Here is a 24,446-nt window from a genome sequence, read left to right on the forward strand (position 1 = left end):
AGTTGGAGCTGACCCACCTGCGGGATCGTGACTTGGCTGCCGGCTCTGGAATTCCTAGTATGGCACCATTTTTTTCCATGGCGCTCTCTACTATTCCGGTTGCTTTGTCAGTTCCGAGTCCTCTCTCGGCTCCTTGGAGCAGGGTGTGACCCCGGTTCCGAGGTTGTCTTCCATGGTTCTGGGCTCCCATCCTTCTTCAGGTGGGTCTGCCTTTCAGATTATGGAGAGGGCACTCGCCTCAGCAGGCTCCACAGTTGGCACCCTCGACGTCAGAATGTCATATGTGTTTGTCCTCTGGCTCACAGCTGTCAAGTCTACTACTTTGGGACAGCAGTAACGGAGCAACGAGACACCCTACTGCAGGGTACACTCTTCAGATCTTCCCCCTGATGAGCCACCCCGTAAGAGATTATGCAAGAGGAAGCACGTTGATTCTCCAGAAGAATCTCTCACCAAGGATGCAGACTTCAGTGAAGGGGAAGGATCCCCATGGTCGCCTCATGAAGATGTCTCGTTTGGAGACATCCTTGAAATCTTAAAGCAGAGGGGTGACTGGAAGCCCACCAACCCTTCCTTTGAGGAATCTGTCTTCTTGTAGGCTTTCCTCTTCCTGGGTGACCCTGCCTGCAGATGAGTTAGTCAAGCTCATTATGCAGCGTACTTGGAAGGCCCCTGACACTGTAGAGCCAATTCCCAGAATACTCCCCCCCAGAGGATCAACCCCACTGGTCCAAGGGTGTACCAGTGGATGCTATGGTGGTGGCGGCCACAAAGAAGGAACTCATGGAAGAGAGTCCTACTGTCCATCCTCCAGACCGAGAGTCTCTGATGGACAGATTAGGAAGTGGGTTTATGCTTCAGTGAACTTTGCCATTCGGTCATTGAATTATTTGGCACATTTTACCTGTCTTCCAAGGGACCTAGCAGGAGCAATGTCTGATGAGGTATGTGACAAGGTTGCCCCCCAGTTTGCGACCCTAGAATCTATTGCTAACTCCTCCATGCGATTGATTGCACATACAACTGAAGTGATGGCCAGAGCAGTGGGTGCAGGTGTTGTCATAAGACGTCACACCTGGATGCACTTGTCTGACTTTGCAGTCCCCTTCAAGTCTTCCTTCATCAACACTCCTTTTGACCCTTCCTTGTTGTTTGGGCCAAAAGTTAAAGATACACTAGTCCAGTGTGAAAAGGATGGAAAGACTCTTTCTGCTGTGGGAGTATGTTTTTCCACCCCTCAACGACCTATTCCAGGAATCAGAGGAGTGGGAAGATGTGGTTTAGGAAGTCCCAAGGGACTTTTCGGGACACACGTGGCGAGTTTTCTCCCCAGGGCAGAGGGGGGAATTCATCACGAAGACACCCCTCCCGTGGCAGAGGAGGCCCGAATAATCAGAGTTCCCGAGATTCTTTCTTTGGGCAACTCTATGAATGCTCCTGTGGAGAAACCCAATTGCTTACCTCTGGAGGCAGTCCGGGGAAGGTTCTATCTGCACCACTTGGCCTGGCATTCAGTAATATCATATTCATGGGTGCAGATGATAATTACCAGATGTTACCATATTCCTTTCAATCTTTATCCAAGGCCGCAAAGGCAAATCCCCAATGTTCCACCCAGTCAGAGGGATGCAGCAGCTCAAGAGATTCAAAAGCTGCTTGAAAAAGAGTCTCACCAGACCAAGTAGGATCCGGATTTTACTCGAGATTCTTTTTAATGCCAAAAAAGACAGAAGGCTGGAGGCTGATTCTAGACCTCAGTATCTTGAACAAGTTTGTGAAACAGACAAAATTCTGGATGGTCACGGTTTAGTCAATACTTCCTTTTGTGGAGAAGGATGATTGGATGTGCTCTATAGATCTTTAGGTTGTGTATTACCATGTAACAATGGACAAGTGCTCCAAAAGATACCTCAACTGGGAGACGGTCATTACCAATTTTGTACACTGCCGTTCAGTCTCACAGTCCCCAGGGTGTTCACCAAATGTATAGCAGTGGTAGCAGCTCATCTTAGACTGGAAGGATTCTGGGTGTTTCCATATTTAGACAATTGGCTCCTTACCTCCCCCACCAGGCATCTACTGCTTCACGCCTTATACTACAGTCTGGGTCTAGCAGAACTTTTAGGCAGTTCAATAAACAAGGACAAGTCAAATCTAACACCTATTCAAAACTTAGAATTCAGTGGAGCAACTTTCGATAAGACATCCTGTGCGGTTGCTCTACCTCATCACAGACAGCAGAAGTTAAGGTCAGAGCTGCAAGTGATACTCTCAAAACATAGTCCCAACTTGCTTAGTCTTGCAACTGCTAGGGTCAGTGGCAGTGATGATCACCCTAGTTCCCCTGCCGAGATTCCACATGAAGCTGCTTCAATGGCTCCTAGCATCACAATGGTCTCTTGTTGACTCACCCAATGTCTTATCCAGTCTGCATAATGAATCGATGCAAGCAGGATCTGTATTGGTGGATGAAGCCAGAAAAGGGGATATGGATTCGCCCCTTTTCACCACCTCAGCCCAAGGCCATAGTGTCCATGGATGCGTCTGTGATGGGGTAGGGGTGGGGGCATTTTCAGAGAAAGACAGTCCAAGGCACTTGGTCCCTTTTAGAGACCAATTTGCATATCACGTCTTAGAAATTAGGGCGGTGCTTTTAGGGTTGCAAGCATTCCAAGCTGCCCTTCCATCAGGGACACTTGCTATCCAATCAGACATGTCCATCGTCTGGTACATCAGCAAACAGGGAGGAACCAGATCCTATCTGTTATGTCGGAAAGCCATGAGAGTATGGCAATGGGTGATCACCTGCAACTGCTTTCTAATAGCAATGCACATTCCTGGGAGTTCAATGTGATTGCAGACAAACTGAGCAGATCACTTGTAAGGCAGGAGAATGCATCCCTCATTCTATTGTAGCAACTGAGATCTTTCATCATTGGGGTCAACCTTGCTGTGACCTGTTTGCATCTCCCATGAACGACAAATACAACAGCTACTTCGCCCAAATCCCCCTTCAGGGGGGAGTTCCTGAGAGATGCTCTTCTACATGATTGGCCCCCGGGACTGCTTTATGCCTTTCCTCCCATTCCCCTAATATCCCAATTTTTTTGAAGAAAGCACAATGGTTGAGAAGCAAAGTGATCCTCATTGCACCCTATTAGCCCCGTCAAGTTTGGTTCCCCTTTCTTTGGCCTCACTCAGTTCACCATCTGTGAACTCTGATCCCAACACCAGGACTCCTGTCTCATCTGTAGGGGCTAATCCATCCTAACCTAACAACTCTCAAGCTGACCATTTGGTACCTCCACTCCCAATAATTGCCAGGCAGAATAATCTGTCTTCCCAGTACAAAAGATTCTTCTGGCTTCACATATACCGTCCATCAGGAAACTTTATCTTAGCAAATGGAACGGATTTGTGAGGCTTGGACCCCTTTTCAGCCTCAGTTAATAAGATGTTGGAATATTTGTCAACTTTACTCCAGTCAGGAGCTTCAGCCTCTACTATTAGAGTTCATTTGGCAGCTATTTCAAAGTTCCATAATGACTTTGATGATTTTTCCATGATATCTCACAGTCTCTGCAAAATCTTTATAAAGGGGATTATGCATTTAAAGCCACCCTTTAAGGAGCTCATTGAACCTTGGAATTTGACTTTAGTCTTATAAACTTTGACCCCTCAAACTTTTGAGCCAGCAGCCACGTGATATAAAATTTTTGTCTTGGAAAACCTTATTCCTGGTAGCCATCACTTTGGCCAGGAAAATATCAGAATTGCAGGCCTTGTCTGTAACGTGCCCATACATCATTTTTCTTAGAGAGGGTATCACTTGGGGCTAATCCCTCCTTTTTACCCAAAGTTGTCTCAGACTCAAACATTAACCAATCCATTGACCTGCCAGTGTTCTTCCCATATTTTTCAAACAAAGGAGAATATTGTTTTCATTTGCTGGATGTACACAGACAGTTATGTTTTTACTTGGGCAGAACTAAACCTTTCAGAAAATCGGACCAACTGTTCTTGTCCTTTTCAAGTCCTCGACTAGACAAGCCAATTTCCAAAGTCACCTTGTCGAAATGGTTGAGAGATTGTATAACCTCAGTTTATCTTCAAAATAGAATGAGTCTATCAACTGAAGTCAAGGCACACACTACCAGGTCAGTTTCCACTTTGGTGGACTTTCATTCTACAGCCTCCATGGATGACATTTGTGCAGCAGCTACGTGGGCTACCCCATGCCTTTATCATTCATTATAAATTGGATATGGTCTCCAGGGGAAGAGCATCCTTTGGCTCTATGGTTCTCGGGAATATTCATCCATAGGACCTTCCAGGACATAAAGTAGCTAGGGATTCTGTCCCAACTGTCATGAATGAATGAAGATTGACAACATCAGATAAAGAAGTTATGTTCTTACCATAACGTTCCATCTGTGTTGTCTGTCTTCTTTTATTCTTGACATCCCACCCTCCTACCCCCTCCAACGGCTCCTGGTGGACTGAATCTAGTCCCGGTTCAGTAGTAGGGCAGTTGCACAGACAAAGCTTCTGCTTATCTGAAGAGAAGGGAAGAGAGGCTCTATGGGTAACCTTAGCTCGAGAGTTTTTGACTGGCGTGAGCATGTTATAATAGCAGAGTCATTTCTGAGGACTGAACCGAAACCCAACTGTCAAGAATGAATGAGGATCGACAACATAGATGGAATGCTCTGATAAGAGCATAACTTTTTCTTTATCTAAGCATATCTCTCTTGGGCATATGTAAAAGCTCTTTCTCTTTTGTGCGTATGTACTCTTGATCAATTGGCAACTGATCTGTTGTGTTGTAAAATAAGAATAAAATCACAGTTCCTAAACATATCTTGACTACCATCTAGTTGCAACACAAGTGGCTTATTCTCTTCTGTGTTAATGTCTATGCACCTGTAACCAGCTTCTTGAACATTTAAAACCGTTTCTGTTCTTAGCTGAATTTTGCTTTAACAGCTTTTTAGAGGTATAGTTACCTCAAAATCTAACCTAATAATTCTGCAAGATATTGTTCCATTCCTAGAATCTTTTGTCATGCTTGTTTGAGTCCTCGCCTTGGCATTTGAATATTTGCTCTTTTTTCTGAATCAGACTTTTGTCCTCCTGTCATTTAATTATGACCGGTGTATTTCAGATTTTTCATTCTTATTTTGCGTCTATTAGATTTGAAATTTGGCTGCCTTCATCTGTATAGCACCTGCATTAGTTTGTTTTTATGTGATTCTTCCCCTAGTAGTACGACATCACTTGTGTTAACAGTACTTTAAAAATCTTCAATTACTTAATGCAACAGCTCTTTGAAATGTCTTGATGCTGATGAAATATCAGGTGGAATTATGAGAACCTCTGCCTTCTTACTGGAATGTTACTGTACATGGCTTGTAACTTTTTCATTTAGTTACATCTGCCAAAATCCCAGGTCTGCATTTCATTTTGAAAATAACTTCACATTTGGAATAGTTGATATTTTATGTTTATATTTTCATGTCTTTTGGAGCAGTATAAACATAAATCTTACTTTGTTTTCTGACAGTAACCATGCTATTCAGCCTTTGTGTCCTCTTGCTCCTTTTTAAGCACAGCAAGCTTTCCGTTTCATTTCTTGCTCTACTTCACACTTGAGGGCCATCAACACTTTCCTGGGAGCATGTGTCACTAGCATAGCATCATGATTTATTTGTGTGTGCATTATCCTGGCAAGCTTTCTATGTCTTTAAATAAATCAAAATTTTGGATATCTGTAAGCAACTGTTGTAGCATACATTCAGTCTTTATTTTTCACACCATGGATTTTATCATTCCTAGCTTCTTCCAAGCCAAACAACCCAAAATGTTAGAATTTACTTCTTAATATGCTGCAATTTAAACAGGATTCTATACTTTTTATTTACAAGTTAGTATCTTTTGATCCGGTGATCCGTTTCCAATTCATAATCACGAAATACTGAAATCTCGAATTTCAGTATTTCACGACGATAAAGTCGAAACCTGCAAATACTGAACCTTCATAATCCTGAAACTACAAATCCCAAACACAGCATACACCACACCACACACAAACCACAACACCCACACTACAAAACAGAAAAAAAAAAAAAAAAAACACCACACATCCACATACCTACACTACACGTAAGCAGGGGGGCAAGCATCCCTGCACCCCCCTACTAATATATACTAACTCCTAGATCGCACAAACAGTATAAAGACAGTGCACTCACACCCAGACATTCCACAGTCCCTCGCAGACGCACACACACACACACACACGCCAACACATCCATTAATTATGCACTCATACGTTCACCTTCTTACCCTAACCCACACATACAACTTAGTCTCATATACACTCAAACTCCCACCCCAAACCCTTACAAAGCACTCACTTACCTTACACTTCATGTAAATCCATACACTACGCCGAACATCCAAACCAAACCACCATAACTGCGAATTCAAAATATTCAAATTCGCAGTTATGCACTTTCGACATTTTAAAAATTCGCCTTTATGGTCACAAAATACTGAAATTCGAGATTTCAGTATTTCGCAATTATAAGGGGGAACCTTTGATCCAGTGGATCTACCTGGTGTCCTGAATAGGTCACCGGTGTGTACATAATTCTGTCTTCGGTGCCATTTAGCCCCATTGCTTTAACATTTGACAAAATATTACACTCCATCCTGTCTGCTTTTTAACTTCAAAATTTTGTTTATTAATTCTCAGGTTTTTTGCTAATACTGTGACTTGGACTGTTGTATCTCTCTATTTCTTGTATTTTCAGACTTTATTGTATCAACTCCTTTCACTGTAATAGTGCCAGCAAATTATGTGTTCATGTTTCTATTCAACAGTGTGCATTTTCTTTGTATCACACTTGTCCTTCTTTTCATACATCTTTGAAAATTATTCCTTCTATCATAAAGTCTTTGTGTCATAATCATGTCTCATACATGAATTTTGGGTTTCAGTTGCACAGTATTGTTCAGATATTGGCTCTCGTCCCTGTCCCTCTCTAATTATTCGTAGGATCATTGGAGGTTACTAGGCTAATGGTCCTAGGGCCCTTACAAGCCTAGGTAAGTTAACCCTTGCTCCCAAGAGTGCCCGTTATTGGGTATGCACTAAATCAGCACCTGTTACCCATATCTAAGAGGGACACAGGTGGAACCCTTAGGATGAATTTACAGTTTCCCAGCCAGTTGTCCAAATTATGCTTAAATAGGGTCAATGAGGGGCTTTGATTAACATGGATTGAAAGTCTGTTCCAGAGATGAGGTAACCTCTGCGAGATAAATCTGTCCCTCCAGCAAGTTCTGTTGGTGTCACATACCAGGTTAAGGTCCCTTGAGCATGTGACTTGTGTACCGTTTGACTTGCGAATTTGTAGCATTTCCATTAAGGAATATTGCCTTATATGCAAGGCACAGGACACCTGTCAGCAGTCTGTACAACACAGAGTAAAGAGACAGTAATTTCAGTTTGTCCGCATAGAACATGTGCTGGAGACCTTGAATTTGCTTTGTAAGAAACCTTTGTGGTCTCTCCAGTTGTTGCAGGTGCTTAGGGAGGTACATACCAAAGGGAGCATGATTCTGTGTTCGCCTGATAAGGGAAGAGTACAAGGGGGTTTATAACCTCCTTTTTTTCTGGAGGCAATACCCTTACTTACGAGGTGAGCAACATAAAATGCCCTTCTTACTACTGTGGAGACATGGTGATCAAAGGTGAGGTTGCTATCAACTTGCAAGCCCAGGTCTCTCACCAGTGATTGCATGTTTAAGGTATTGCTAATTATGGAGTAGTTTGAAGAAACATCACCCTTGCCAAAGGGGGTAATGATGCATTTTTTTGCATTGAGAATAAGTCTGACTTTAGCACTAGTCTGTAAGTCTTTCTTGCAGGACATTGACATTGTTAGGGGACTGAATGACTGTTCCTAGTTAGCAGTCATATGCAAATTTGTCCCACAGACCTTTAGTTTTCACCTGTACTTTGGACAAGTATATTCTGAACAGTAGGGGTCCCAGAACAGACCCCTGTGGTACACCACGGGTTACTGGTCTGCTGGAGGAGGTAGTCTCTCCCATTTTGACTGTATTGGTGAGCCAGTTTGCAATCCACCTGACAGTATATTGGTTGGTACCGAGCTGGGTGAGTTTATCAATAATGCCCGAGTAGTGTCAAAAGCCTGGAATGTTGTCTGGTCCCATTGAGGCTGTTTTTTTAGCCTTGGAGAGGGCATTTAAGACTTGCTCCTTGGAGATAATAAGGGGAACAGGTGGTAGGGATGCTTTGTGTTGTATGTGGTAGGGACAGGGGAGTGAAGTTTACACTGAACCTGTCAGCCGGCAGGTTGGCTATATTAACTGGTTCGGTATATGTAGCACCATTAACTACAGGTTCTGCGCAAATCTTGCTTTTTCCCTTGAGGTTTCACATGTAGTTAAAGAATGCCTTATGGTTTTCCTTAGCTAGGGATGCTAATTTGGATTCATACGTAGTTTTAGAGGACTTTAAAAGATGTCTTATTTGCCTATTTAAGTTGAAGATAGACAGCTTCAGGTTTGAGACCGTAACTTCCTACTCTTATTGTATAGCCTTTTAATGGCTGATGTCCACCTGGCAGGTTTGTTCTTCCTTGAGGATCTTGTTTTGGTCCCGTCGGATATGGCAGAGTTAATACAATTGTTTAGATGCTCGTATAAAGTAATTAGTGTATGTCCCAGCATAGGTAACTTCTCCATTGGTAGGGGGAGGGAGGCATGAAGCTGTTTATGCCATCACTTAAAAGGTTGTAATTGGCCTTGGTGAAGTTATTCAGTTTAGTTGCTGCTGGGGGGGAGGGGGGGTCCAGTGTTGCTGTTACCTCCAACAAGACTGATTTGTGCTCAGACTTCACCAGGGAGGGAAGCACACTTAGGGTGGTACAGCGATCCTCCATTTTGGTGAGCACCACATCTGGAATGTTTGAGCCCCTTGTGGGGGTGGCAACCAGTTGGTCCAGACATTGGAGTTAACGAAGTCCAGGAGCCTTTGGGGTGAGAGTTGTTGCACATATAATTAATACAGTCAATGGATGGGGTAATTAGTCATCCAAAACCAAGGTGTTTTATAATGCATTCGTATATTGCTCTTGTCTTAATTTCTTTAGCTGTTATGTTACTGTTGCAGTGCATTCCCATGTTATTTCTCATTTCTGATATTTATTTACTTTACATTTTATCTTGAGTGCACCCATTTCCTCATTTAATTATTTTATTTCTCTCCTTGTAATTCTCTTGCTCTGCATACATCCACAGCTTTTGAACGAACCATGTATGTTTCTTTTTATATCTTGCTCCTTGTTTAAACATTTCTTATGCTGTGGACTGTTTTGACTCTTCTCAATGAAACTTGCAAGTCACCAGATTCACATGCCTTGACTTGATACCTCAGCCAGTAACAAAACATCTAATGCTTATGCAGGACTTTGTTCCCTTGTAAAGAATAAATGGCAAGGTCTTTCTAGTCTCATAATTCCGGAAGGCTTCCCTGTGTTGACTCGCTGAAGTTTTAGGTGGATGAAACAAGCTGACTGAAGCTTCATCTTGGTGAAATTTGAGAAAGAAGTTTTAACTGGCAAAAAGCATTTTTTGCAGAGTGTTCCCTCTATCTCCTTACTTTCATATTCCAACACTTTAGCAATTGGCTTAGCTTCTGTTGTTAGATTAAGGGAGTACACTGTATGTCAGCATGGGAGAAGATGATTAAACAGTCCTACCCACTTTTGCCAGGGATGGTCTGCACCTATCCCCCCAAGGCTTTCAAATATTGGCTAAATCCTTGTCTAACCCTATAGTGCATTTTTAGGAAGTGTTAGTTCTCTAAAGCTTCTAACATAACAAAACAGAATCCGGATAACATAAAGGTATCGCTGATCAATGTTAGGTGCCTTAACATAAAAAGCTCCTCTCCCTGCAAGCACTACTTACCTTGGAAAACATTGATATATGTATGCATCATCACAGAGGCCCGGTTCAAGACCAGTGAGACAGCATCCATCAGTGCAGGGTTTCAGTGCCTAACACATATTCAGGCTCAAGGAATTAGGTGAAGGTTCCAAAGGTAGAGGTTTCTCCATATTCTTTAAAGCATTTCAGTGCCAGACTAGTTCGACAAGATAATGACCTGAAACTCCCCCACATCTAACTTACTATTAACAAAACGCCATATCATATCATATATGTCACATTCTGTATCATATATCATATGGCTAACTGCAGGACCTCCCCCTATGTCCCCCTTGCCCCATGCCTCTTACCTAACTAGTATGGAGTTCCTATGGATTTAAGCCAAATACGTAATGCATTTAAGCCAAATACGTAATGCAATTTCCTGTGAGACTTCTACAGCCCTTCCATTAACTGCGATACCTACACATTCTTAAAAATGAATGGTCACACATTTCTGAACTTCATCAGTACACATTCTCTGGACCAGATAGACTTCACCCCAACCAGGGGCTATAAAATCCTTAACTTGTCCCTTACCAGTATGGGGCATCTTTGCACTCCACCCATTGCCGCTTTCTTCCTTGTGAAATCGGAAAACAAATTGGTCATATTCACCTTAAGATTGAAGCTAGAAGCACCTTCTAATACCACAGTATTCGGAGATTATATTTGTTAAAACTGAGTGATGACATAGATAAATTCAAATGCCCCTTCTGTCTTGACCTCACTGCTTACGCAGAATCCTTTACCTCCAAATTCTCTGCACATGTAAATACCTAGATAGATGCATCTATCCCCCTCAGAATTAAATACAATGACAAATTTAAAAATTTATCCCAGTGGGGGAACCATTATATGAACAGATTCTGTAGTAAAAGTAAAAACAAGCTTATTGCACATAAAAATAAATGTAATACTTGGGATGTGAAAAACAGCATTGTTAATGAAACAAGGAATTCTGGACCTGATTAAATTAGCCAAAGCCAGATATAAAGTAAAAATAGCCAGCCAGACAAAGGATAACCACAAAGCCATGTTTCACTATGTTAGAAATCTCAGAAACAATGCCCAACACTGTGCAGAGCTAATAGTAAATGATATCACATACTCACACCCAAAGGGCATTGCCAGTTTTCGTTCAGACTTCACCCTCCTATTTTCCCAGATCATATACCTGCGCACACCTCTTGCAGATTTCCCAAGAACAAGTTCTCAAGGTGTTATCTAAAGCCAAGAACACTGTTTCTGTGGGGCTGGATAACATATGGGGCTGCCTGCTGGTGTCTGAAACATGACTTGTCAGACTCTCTAAAGAGGTTTTCCAATGTCAACCTCCAAGCAGGCTTTGTGTCAAACAAATCAAGGGAAGCAACAGTCATCCCCCCATACAAAAATGGGGCGTAAACGGACCCAGGCAATTGTAAACACAGATGCCTGACCAGCCTCACTTGAACGGCTATAGAAGGGATCATCATGGAATTAATAAATAAAGACATAGGCAACCTACACACACTTGACCACAGGCAACCTACAGCTCTTTACCCATACTCTTTACCCTTGCCAGTTTGGTTTTGTCAAAGGTAGATTCTACTTTCTTAACCTGGCTGACTTCTTTGAAAAGGTTACTTGAAGCAATGGATAAGGAAAATTGATCCACACGGCATATCTAGACCTCACAAAGGCATTCATCACCATCCTGCACTCATGAATAGTTGATAAACTCACCCAGCTAAACTCACCCAGCTAAATGTAAATCCCAGTGTAACTCATCAGATAGCAATCACTTTGCTAACTGAGGCTCTACGTAATCCAAAAGATCAGTCAGTAATGGTGTACTTCAGGGTTCAGGCCTTGAACCATTCATCTTTGGTATTTACTTCTTGGAAGTTAAAGCTAATATTAAGGGGTTATGACTAACCAGGTTTGCAGATGACTGTACATTTGGTGCCATCATGAACTCCAGAAGATTCCTAGATCCTCCAAGATGGCTTTTTCCAAACAAATGTCTGGTGTGAAAACCATGGCCTTTAACTAAATGCCATAAAATGTATAATAGTAACATTTAGCAAGCATGGCATTCCCTGTGTAGGGATAAACCTTAGAAGTGGTAATGATTCCTCCCATGCTTAGCCTTTGGGCGATCCCTCCTCTCCATTCAATAAATATGTTTGGTAGTTTGACTCGTTTGGATATGGTAATCCTAGCACCTTTAAAGATGTGAAAGTACTATTAATAATGCCAGCTCTGCCTTGGCGTTTTAATTTTCCAGTCTAAGTCTTCCATATAAGGATTTCAAAATCAACATATTGGAAACCATCAGTTATGAGTCCTTGAAAATTATCTTTTGGGTAGTATTAGCATTATCGAAATAGGTAGATGAAATGTATGTATTCATTGTCTTGCACATTTCACTGGCATTTACAAAAAAGAAACAACAACAAAAAAAGTTAATTTTTTTTCTAGAATGACCTTTAAAACTTCTCTGAACTAATCCTTTTGTCTTTCACTTTTTTACCTTTAGAGATCTATTAGCAAAACTATATTAGTGTCTGTACAAGCAACTGTGATTTTATTTAAAAGAATAGCACATTTCAGTAAATCCCGACAGCTGTCTTTCCATTGCTTTAGGTAGAGAAAACAAAGTTACAGAACAGTCCCTGTGATTTGGAGACCTCCTCCCCACCTGTGCTAAGTGCGCAGTGTAGGCTGATCAGATAATGTGACACGAGAAATTCTAATTTGGAAACATGATAAACCTGGACTGAGAAATACCTCATTACCATATCTCTGTATCAAACACTGCACTGAACTGTCAGACTTAACAATGCCAGTGTTCTTCCTAGCAGCCCATGCATCATGTTAGCAAAGGCAGCCCCCACATGTGCGTGCACACACACTTGCATCCATATCCAAGCCTCCTCCCACTCAGACTCAATTATTGAAATGTTCACCTACACGCATGCATGTGGGCTTCAAAACATGCATGCATTAAACACACGCATACATACATACATACATACAGATGCAGACATGGCATCCTCTACCTAGCTTCCTAATGTGACTATCCACACACACACACACGGGCAACCTTATTCATGCCCCTACAAAACTGCATGTGCCCACCCACATACATACTCCTCACAGCGTCACTGCACTTACTTCCACCTTGAGTACTACTATAGTAGTGAATGGGTTAGCGCTGTCTTTTGACAGTGTTTCCTTCTTCCTCCTGCAATAGAATTTTACTTGACCAAGTGAATTGAACTGGTGAGGGTCTACCCCTCTAAATCTGATAGCATTTTCAGCCTTTTTGCAAACTGTGCTGATGACATTTGTGCAGCAGCAATGCTGTCTAAACTGTACTGCTTCACAGGGGAGTAAAAAGTCAACCTGGCATCATCTGCAGTCATGGCTTTCTTTGCACAGCAAACGTGAGTGATAGAATGACTCATTATCCTAGCATTTACATACTAGTATTCCTGTTTGGATTCTCTGTGAAACACCATCTTTGAGAGGAGGGGGAAGGGGAGGAAATGGAATGGAATAGAAATAGCAGTTTAGGGGGAAGGGGAGGAAATTGAATGGAATGGAAATAGCAGTTTTTGCCTTTTTCCTTACTGACTTTTGTAGTGAATAGGATTTATTTTACTGTGATTTCTGCTCATCCTTTTCAGGTAGCTTTAAATATCTGCCATTGCGTGAATGGCATATCAGCAAAAGGATAGTTCCTTTTCAAGTGTGTCTTGTGGTATGGCTAGAAGAATTGGAGACTACATGCAGACAAGGCTCTTTTTTCTGTGAAAAAATCCTGTTAAAAGGGAAGGTCAGGACTCCCTTTAAAAATAAATTATGTTGTATTAAACTGGTATCAGCAAAATCTCTGCCCCACATATAATCCTCAAGGAATGAGGTAGAACCATTTGTGCCCACAATATGAACCTACTAAAGAACTGGTTTCAAAAATGTACTGTTCAGTGAATATTTCTATAGTACTAATTTTGTGTATTTTGTAATGTTTCTGTGATTAGGTGACAAAAACTTGTTTCAACAAAGTAACTTGGCTTTGGTATTTTTTTAGTTTTCAGGAACCTCCTCTCATGACTGGTGCTCTAGAAGTAAACCTGAAACTGAGGCAAGCAGAAAGACTTTTTGAAGGAGAACTTGTTGGTCCGGAGTCCATTGTAAATATTGGAGGTAGGTATACAGTACACACAAAATGCATATTTCATCTGAGTAAGAGCACTTTAACAAGTACTCTTCTGGCCCACACGCGAAGATTGTATTTTTCTTTACCATTTCTGTGGGGAAAACTAGTTGTTTCAGGTAGTTGTAGAGTATGACAGAAATTGCACATTGCTCATTTTAAATTAGTGTATGAGGCAGGCAGGACTGAACAGGAACCAGAGGAGAGCATTTGGGTGTGACTTTAAGTGTGTGTAATGAAAGGAGTCACTGAAGGCAAAAATCAAGAAATGGATGTGTGTGTGCTTTTGGGGGGAGGGGGGCATTGTTAGGACCAGGATAGTTGCAGAGAGACAATATTTGATCACAATAAGGTGGTACAGTAGTGCAGTGGATAGCATTGTTGCCTCACAACAAGAGGTTCCTGGTTCGATTCTTGGCTAGGGTGCCTTCTCTGTGGAGTCTGCATGTCCTTCCTGTGTTCGTGTGGGTTTCCTCTAGATGCTCCAGTTTCCTCCCATGTTAAAAAGACCTGCAGTAGGTGGATTGTACTCTCTAAATTGGCCATAGGTGTGTGTGTGTGTGTGTCTGTGTGGTGTGGATGAACTACCGCAGCAGGGTTAGCCACCCTACAGTGTAAACATTGGCTCTAGATGATTGTTACTGTTGAAGTGACACCCTGACCCCATGTGCAAAAGTAGGGCAAAAGGGGTGATGGATGGATGAATGGAAGATAGTAGAAAGAGGAAGCATGGTATCCGTGCTAGATCTGTGAAGTTAGAAGTGAAGCATCATAAAATAAATTACATGATTCAGGGCCATTAAAAGCCACCTGGGAATCAAGATTCCAAAGATGAGAAGAAAATATGTTTCACTGGCGGGAGGAAAATTATAAACGTATGGATTCAGCAATACCTGACAGGACAAAATCCTCCTTCTCCAGGAAGAGTAAACCTGTGTGGTGGACATTGGCTTATAAATAAACTCTACAACAAAAGGAGAAAATTGCTGTCCAGGACCAAGAAGGAACAGGTGCCAAATTGGAAGCAGTCTCTTTGGCCTAAACAGGCAGATGAGGGTATTAATGAAGGGCAAAGCTAACTTTGAGTCCAAATTGGCTACATCTACTAAATACAATCATAAAGTCTTCTTCACATACATCCACAGTCTAAGGCAAAACACCCAAATCTGCTCAGAACTGACGGTCAAGGACACTATGTACACAAATGCAGTGGATATAGTCAACCTGCTGGCAGACAGGTTCAGTGAAAACTACACCCCTCTTTCCCCCACCCGTCAGTAATCCAGGATACCCCCAGCACCTGGCCCCCACCCCTTATCTCTAGGTAACAAGTCATTACTGCTGTGTCAAAGGCTAAAACACAGCTTCCATGGAACCTGAAAACATCCAAGGCTGCATCTTGCATCAACTCAGGCAGGATCTAGCATCCGTGGAGTATCCACGGATACACACAATTATAGATCCATCAGCCTAATTAGTCTGATTTGCAAGGCCATGGAATGCATTATCATGGACCACATTAACAAGGACATCCGCAACCTCCAAACACTTGATCCCACACAGTTTGTTTTTATTAAGGGGAGATCATGCCTGTTAAATATGGTGGACGACTTTGAGTCAGTCACGAAAGCCATGGACAAGGGGAAGACACTGCACACTGCCTACCTTGATCTGGCCAAGGCCTTTGACACTATTCCCCACTCAGGCATAATAGATAAACTATCCCAGCTTGGCATAAATTGGTATGTGACCAGATGGATAGCGAATTGACTCACTGATAGAACTTGCTCAGTCAAAATAGGGGAAGCTACCTCAAGTAATAGACCTGTAATGAGTGGCATACCCCAGGGATTGGTCTTCGGGCCCCTGCTGTTTGACATGCATCTCTCTGAGGTGAAAGCCAAAACCAGAGGTCTATGGCTGACCAAGTTTGCAGATGACTGCAAGCTAGGCACTGTTATCAGCTCCTCTAGTGATGTAGACAAACTACAAAAGGATCTCACCCAGACAAATGACTGGTGCCAGTAACACGGCCTCAAACTAAATGCCAAAAATTGCATCATCATCCCCTTTGGGTAGACTGATGTCTCCACAAATTATCACAATAATAGTCCTAAGCACACAAGCAGTTATGAGGGACCTGGGCACCCAAGTTGACAGCAGTCTAACTTTTGACCACCATGTTGCCTCCATTGAACATAGAGCTTTCTACATGGCTCACCTCATTAGTAAGGGTATTTCTTCCAGGAACAAGGAAGTCATAACTTCTCTGTAGTCCTCCTTATCAGGTCCATCATTGAGTATAATTCCCCTTTCTTGCATGTACCTTGCGAAGCACACGCAGCAGCTGGAGAGCCACAGAGGTTCCTGACCAGGAGAATCCAGGGCTTCGAAAATCTATCCTACACGGATAGGCTAAAAGCCCTGTCCCTCTACTCCGTCTCATACAGACTCCTCAGATGTGATCTATGTTTGGCATACAGAGCAATCTCTGACCCCATCTTGATGAAATTGCTGCATATCCATAAGCCAGACTCCACTTGCATGACCTGCATGCAAAACCTCAACTTCGTCTGCGACATGAATAGGACTTGCTGGCAGGACAGATGAGTCTCCCAGAGACTCCCCCATCTGTGGAATAGACTCCTGCTCCATGTCAAGCAGAGTACTTCATTATCCCTCTTTAACAGGAACCTGGATGACTGGATAGGAAATAGAAAATACACCCCTGGGATTCCACCTGTGTCCCTGCTGGGCAGGGGCATCGGATGCTGACTTGTGGGAACATGGGCTAATTTACTGGCTAGGCTCATAAGGCCTCAGGGCCAGTAGCCTAGTAACTAGCTATGATCCTATAAAAAAAGAATCTAAATAAGCTTTAATTGAAAGTAATGATCCAGGATCCAGATTTTTTTTAATTAAAATTAAAATTTGTTTTATTCATTGTTGACTCCAGAGGTTCAAGATCTGAACTACTTAAACATGTTGGTTCATTGATTCACATAAAATTCATACTGCTGCTGAGTAAATAAAAATTAGCCCTGCTAAACCTTCACTTGTAAGTAAGATTTCTAAAGGCTAATTATCCATAGTGTGTATTTTCTTTAGGTGAGGTCCTGTCGGATTCATTCAATTGATGATGATTGTAAAAGTACATTGCTAACTACTTTGATTACTGTGTTGTCTTAAGGGAATTGAATAAGGGAAAGAGGGTGAGTATTTTTATTGAACAAGAAACATAGTTCAAAGGAGTATTGTGTTTGTACCTTTTATTACTTTTTTCCAATTTAATAATTAAAAGCAATTATGAGATCTACTTGGTCTTTGGGTTTTGGTAACCCTAGGAGCAGTTTTGACAGAGAGTAGTCAGTGAAAAAAGATTTTGAAGTAGCTGTGTTAGCACCATTATGAATTTAATGGTGCTTTATTGTGTGTGCAGTAAAGATGGTGTGATGAAGTTCTTTTGCCCTTTGAATAGTTCTGAAGCATAGACTTCAACTGGATAATACATTGGTATACTAGGGAATAGGAATTTGCTGTTTTACAGGGCAAGACAGTGTACTAGTGCTTAATGTGCTGCACACATTAGAAAAGATTCTTATTGAGTTTGTTGGGTCATAATGGCGTTGTGTAGCAGTGCTGAAGTCATTTGTTCCGAGTCATTAAAATGCTCTTGGGGCCCTAGAGGAGCCGTTCAGTCTTTTATTAAATAAAAAAATTGTTTTAAAGGGCACATGGATACAGTACTGTTTTTACATAACAGATGGACTTTACCTATAACAGAACAGCACTTCAGGAAACAGGTTAAGGTGTTGCTGATGAAAATACATGCACTAAATCTTTGAATTTATCAAATATGGGAATACCAGGTTTATCTAAATCTCCATTTTCTGTAGCCATTTGTTCTAGTTCATGATTATGGGGACCAGAGCCTATCCTGACCAGCAGTGAGTGCAAGGCAAGATCCAGCCTTGTATGGGGAAAAGTCTGTCAACTCCATATGGATGCATTCTGGCCATGAATTGAACTAGCAATGCAGGTGCAGTGAATAAGTAACACTATCTACCATGCCACCAGGCAGCTTAAACTTTATTAATAACGTATCTGCAATGAACTTAACACTATCAAATTGCATGTTACCATGTCTTTTGGAGTTAAATGGAGAGTTAATGATATAGTGGTAAGAGCAAGACCTTTCCTTACAGGAAAAAAATGTAGATTAAACATGTTCAGAGAGGAAGTGTTATAGTTTATTAATCAAATGTAAGGACATGTTTTATTGAAGATAGAAACTGAATACACAAAAAAATGGCCCAATCAGATGTTAGTGGAAAATCGACCACACTATATGTCTAATGAAAATTCTGTCTTCACCCAGTCACTCCACCAGCAAATCCAGTTAATGATAGCTACATTAATCTGTAGTCTGAAAAAGAAGTCCGTTGAGTCTTCATAGAAAAGCAATCACAAACTTAGATATATTGGGATATACAAGGGGTATTTGGGAAATTACAGTTTAAGAAAGAACTGATAAACTGGCTAAATATTATGACTTTATGTGGGAAAGATTAGTATTCTTGCCAGAAATAATACTGATAAATATCACTAAGTCATAGACCAAGAACATTTTGATCATACGTGTATATGTGAACTTCTTCAGAGACGTTACCTTCTCGAACATTGAGGTTGATTGGCCTATAGTGACTAAATGTTCGATTTCAAACCTCCATTAAATATTGGTATTGTTTTAGCTTTTATGTCTGAGTCATTGGTAAGGTATTGAGATAAAGTCAACAAAAAGAAGGAAAAGTGCCCAAATCTTAACAAATAATCCACAAGAGAGCACTACGAAAGCCGTTTCCACTGACACACAGTTTATTTAACCATAAATCACATCACCAGCCACAAAAAACACATTAACGCTGACATAAAATAATACATTTTCATCAATGGTATCATAGACTTCATCATACAGAATGTAAATCAAAAGTTGTTGTTGTCTTTTCCCGGTTAGGGGTCGCCACAGCGGAACTCCGGTCCGCTAATGATTGGCAGTAGATTTTTATGGTGCCGAGTTGCCAGCCCGACGCCCAACCTTTAATTAAGGCGCGCCATTTACGCATGTCTTTTGAACAGCACTCGACCGTGGAGAGGACAAGTAACACCTAATATATACCCTTGCCAATAAACCCTAAATGAGTTAATTAAAATGAATACAGGAGCCAGTAAATGTTATTAAAAAACAAAAATGTACTGTTTTAAAACTAAAACCCTGTTTCATAGTCTTTAAATAAGTAAAATAAATAACTAAATGCATAATTATTTTTTATGTAAATTGTATTATAAAATAGGATTGTTGTTTGTCTTTCGGCTTTTCCCGGTAAGGGGTCACCACAACGGAATAGGGTACACTGAAAAAAATAAAAACCTAGGTAAATGGCTCCATCTAGTGTTGAAAGCATAGAAAAATCATAAAGAAAACCTGTATAGTGCAAGTTTTCTTTATCTCGTTTAGGGTTTATTGGCAAGGGTATATATTACGTGTTACTTTTGCTTTGCATTCTGTCTGATGAAGTCTGTGATACCATTGACAAAAACGTATTTTTTTATGTCAACGTTAATGTGTTTTTTGTGGCTGGTGACGAGATTTATGGTTTAATAAACTGTGCCGGTGGAAAGGGCTGTCCTGGTGCTCTCTGTTGGATTATTAGGTATTGAGATAAATTATTGGATAATTTGCATGGTGTATCTTTCAGGCTGCATTTTCATTTTTGACCAGGCTTCCTTGCTCACCATCGGGTCACACATGTTCTGTTAATCTTGGCTAATTTGTAATTTCATAAGGTGTTATATAAGGGGCAGGATCAGATTCCTAAGGAGCTGGAGTATAGCTCATTGTGGTAGAGAAAAATATCCAGTTTAGTATGAGTTTCTAATTTTGCATCTTCGGATCTCTGTGATTCAGTCTCACCTAAGAAGATATGTCCAGTACTGTTAATTTATTTTTTGTAAACATCTGTATAATTAATGAAGGATTTTGAGTTACGCATAGTGTCAACCTGTCCTGAAATGGGCTTGGTGTTTGCTTAGGTTTTTGTTTGAAATATTTTTGATATGTTAGTGCCTTTGTCCATGACTACGTCAATGCCCAAGACAAAAAAGTGTTTTTAGTGTAATTTATAAAGACATGTAAACCTTCTTAGAAGCATACAAGCTAGAGTACTAAAATCATATTTCTTTCTAGTCAGATGTTAAGGCACAATTAAACATTTAAATCTATAGATGAAAGCATATCCCTGTTTGTTTAAAGTTTTTTGGCTGAGTGATCAAGCTGGTCCAAGGACCCTTTTCACTCACATTCCCTGACCATAGTCAAATGCAGACCATAAACGAGATATGAATACGTATGCATTAGTTTATTTTATTTTTTATTTTTATTTTACATTTGTTGACCGGGCTAGTCTAGCTGGATACATGTCCATTTTCAGTAGAGGCCCGGGGAGAAAAGTTCCACGTATTTATACAGAGTTAATAGATGCTAAAAGATTAGAAGTTATACATTGTTGTAAAAAAAAAAAATCAAAAAAATATAAAATAATACAAAAGTTTTAACAAATAATGTAGAATAGTAATCCAGTTCTGTAAGGTACAGAGATAAATTTTACTTATATACATATATACATATAATTTGTGTACAATAGGATGGATTGTTAATTTGTAATAGGTAGTAAATGAAGGAAGGGTGAGATAAGTGAGTGGGGGGGGGGGGGGGCAGTTAGTCAGGTTTAGTACAGGTGCATAGCCAGTGGTTATTGAGATATAGTTTTAGATGTTTTTTAAAAAGAAAAAGAGAAGTCTGAGCTGTGATATTGGAAGGAAGTTTATTCCATAATTTTCCTACAGAGTTGGAGAACAAGGAGTCACCTGCTGAGTTGTTGGATTTAGTAGTATTAATCAGCAGTTTGTTTGAGGAACGTAGATATTTGAGATTATTATAAGGTGTGATGAGGCTAGAGAGTATAGGAGTATTGCTAGGTTTTGATACAGGGTCTTATGAGCTATTGTAAGCTGGTGAAATTGAAGCTGGTTAAGGAATTCAAGCCAGTTTAATTGTTTAAGATTAAGACAGTGATGGGTTCTGAAAGGAGAGCCTGTAGCAAATCTAGCAATATTATTATAGGAAGTTGTTAGTTTTTTTAGGTTATTTTTAGAGATATTAGTGTAAATGGGAGCGGCGTAGAGCAGAGTGGATAAAAGGTGAGTTCTAGCTATAGCAGACCTAGCTTCTGGAGTAAGATAGGGTTTGATTCTGTAAAGGGATCCCAGTTTCTTATTAATTAATTTTATTGTAGTGTTTGTGTGTATCAAAGTTTAGATTGTTGTCAATTGTTATTCCTAGCAGTTTAGTGGTAGGGTCAGGTGACATAAGGTTAGCATTATTAGAAGTGAGATTGAAATGAGAAGAGATGGACTTTTGGGTTGGGGTGAAAAGTAGCAATTTAGTTTTTTTGGGATTTAGAAGGAGGCAGCAGTGAGAGAACCATTGTTCTACAGTGTTGAAGGCTTTTTGGGTAAGGGACTGAAGTTCTGTTGGTGAGGTAGCTGAGCAGATTAAGGTAGAGTCATCTGCATATTGAATGCAGGTGGAGTATGGAATAGCAGATTGCAGGTCATTAATGAAGATAGAAAATAAGAGTGGGCCTAAAATAGAGCCTTGTGGGACACCGAGGGAGATTGGGAGGTGATTAGATAGTTCATTTTGCCAGAGTACAGCCTGCTGATGGTTATTAAGGTAAGATGTAAACCAGTTCAAAGATAGAGAATCAAGTGAAAGAGACTTAAGTGTATGCAGGAGAAGTTGGTGGTTAACCATATCAAAAGCTTTGGATAAGTCAATGAAGACAGCTGATGAAAGACAGTTGTTGCGGTTGTTGATGTAATTTGAGAATGATAGGGCAGTGGTGGTACTATGGATAGGTCTGAAGCCATGTTGGCAGCTAGCAAGTAGGTTATTTTGGAGAAGGTGGTTGAGAATTTGTTTGTGGATGCATTTCTCCATAATTTTGGCTATAGGGGATATTAAAGCTATGGGACGATAGTTGGAGAAGTCATTGGAGTTTCCCCCTTTATGTAGTGGGATGATATGAGAGATTTTCCAGATTAATGGGACATCTCCTTCGCTTGTAGATCTATTTATCAGAATGGAAATAGGGTAGGCAATGGCCTTAGCTCCTTTTTGCAAGAATTCTGCTGGGAGTTTGTCGGCTGATGTGGAGGTAGGTTTTAATTTTTGGAAAAGGGAGGAAATGTATGAAGTAGACACAGATTGGGGGTGGAAATGAGGGGGTGGATTAGTAGAAGTGGGTAGGTTAGATATATCAGGTGATAGGTGGCTAGCTAGAGTTTGGATGGTGTCTGTGAAGAAAGAATTAAAGTTTGTATCGGATTCTTGGGGTTAGTACCCTGAGGATTGGGTGTGATCAATTGGCCTGGGTAGAGAAGATTATTAATACTAGTCCAGAATTTTTTGGTTGTCTGAGAGAGGTTTGTTGTAGTTGGAGATGATAATTCTTTTTATCTAGCAGGATGGCTCTTTTTGCGCTGTTTCTGTGTTCTCTAAAGGTTTGATGGTCTATCAGATTCTTAGTAGTACGCCATTTTGCCCAGTATTTATTTCTAAGTAGGATTTTTTGTTTAGTATTGTTAGTAAGCCAAGGGGCTGGTTTAGCTTTGATTCTAATAGAACGAGTTGGAGCATGATGATCCAGGATGGCTAAGAATGTAGAATTAAAGTATTCCACTGCTTCGTTTAGAGGGAGAGTTTTTAATGGTGTCCAATTACATTGATTGAGTTCTGCTTGGAAAAGTTCTGGGTTAAAATGCTTATTAGAGTGTATTGTTCGGAAGGTGTTTGGGAATATTATGTTGATTTTATGTCTGATAATATATATTGGAGAATGGTCACTAAGGTCATCTGGAAGGATTCCTTTTGTGTAGGTTTGCTGAGGAGTATTAGTAAGTATCCAATCTAAGGTGGTTGCTTTGTTATTGATTTTATTGGTTCTGGTAGGGGATTTTATAAGTTGTGAAAAGCCATAAAGGTTAATATGGGTGGTGGGGTTGGTATTTGTACAGGAATTCCAATCAATGTTGAAGTCCCCAAGAATTATGGTTTCTTGTGGGATATTACTAGAAAGCCAGCTGAGAATATACTCTAGAGTATTATTATTGTTCCCTGGGGGAAGATAAACACAGATGATGTTTATGGCTTTACTTGTATTTAGCTGTAGTTTGGAGAAAATTATTTCTGCACTAGTGTTTTGTGGGTAAGTTAAGATTAAGTGTACTGACTTGTAGTTCATTTTTATAGAGGATTGCTACTCCTCCTCCTTTTTTGGAAGTACGGTCGAGTCTGATGATATTATAGCCAGGTGGGGAGATTTCATTGTCTTTAATGATGGGTTTTAGCCATGTTTCTGATAAACATAGGATATCAAATGGATGAGCCTGTAAGAGGGCATGAAGTTGAGCAATTTTGTTACGAATACTGCATATGTTTAGATGTGCAGTTAAGAGTGAGTTGGTAGGTTTGGTAGGTGATGGGGTTATAGAATTGTCTTGGCAGTTATTTGTTGTGGTAGGGTGATTGTTAGGGCCAGGGTTTGGGTGGATGTCACCGTCTAATAGAGATTGATGGGTGTTAAAGGTTTAGGTTGTTGTGGCTTGCAGTAGAAATCAAATACTTTTCTAGCTTTTAGGTTAGAGAAGTTAATATGTGTAAGTCGATATTTGGCTAATTGGTAGCTGTGTTTGAAAATTATATTTAGGAAGTAGTAAGAAGAAAGTTTTGTAGGTGATGAGGTGTGCTTGGATGGTATTGGTAGGGTATTAGAGAATATTCATAGGAGGTAATGAGATAAGTGGTGGCTAGAGGGGGTAATAAGAAAACCCACATTAAAATTTGAATTTTGTGGGGGATTATAGGGATAGACATTCTAAGGATGGTGAGTTGAATAGAGAAATGGGAGGTAGGAAATAGAAGTACTGTGGAGAAATAGTAGTAGAAATAGTAGTAGAATAGGTGTTAGGAGAAGGAGTGATTAGTGATGGTTTGAGTGGGTGGGTTGTGAAAGAAAGGGGTTGGGTGTACTAATTATGTGTTTTGTATGATAGGTGTAAATTTTGGAGGGGTGTGTTCTGTAGGTGGATAAATGTA

The 24,446-nt window shown here is 40.6% G+C and overlaps 1 protein-coding gene across 2 annotated transcripts in view; it reads left to right on the forward strand.

Annotated features, from left to right (window-relative positions):
- The window catches only part of LOC122790148 (adipocyte plasma membrane associated protein), an 893,349-nt gene that overhangs the window by 369,116 nt on the left and 499,787 nt on the right, over positions 1 to 24,446 (forward strand). For both annotated transcript variants that reach the window (XM_044057738.1, XM_044057747.1), the window contains exon 3: positions 14,105 to 14,220. In XM_044057738.1, coding sequence (XP_043913673.1) covers positions 14,105 to 14,220 — 116 coding nt within the window. The remainder of the gene's footprint in view (positions 1 to 14,104; positions 14,221 to 24,446) is intronic.

Source organism: Protopterus annectens, chromosome 1.part2 (assembly GCF_019279795.1).
Source record: "Protopterus annectens isolate FY-2018-M chromosome 1.part2, PAN1.0, whole genome shotgun sequence".
Classification (NCBI taxonomy): domain Eukaryota; kingdom Metazoa; phylum Chordata; order Ceratodontiformes; family Protopteridae; genus Protopterus; species Protopterus annectens.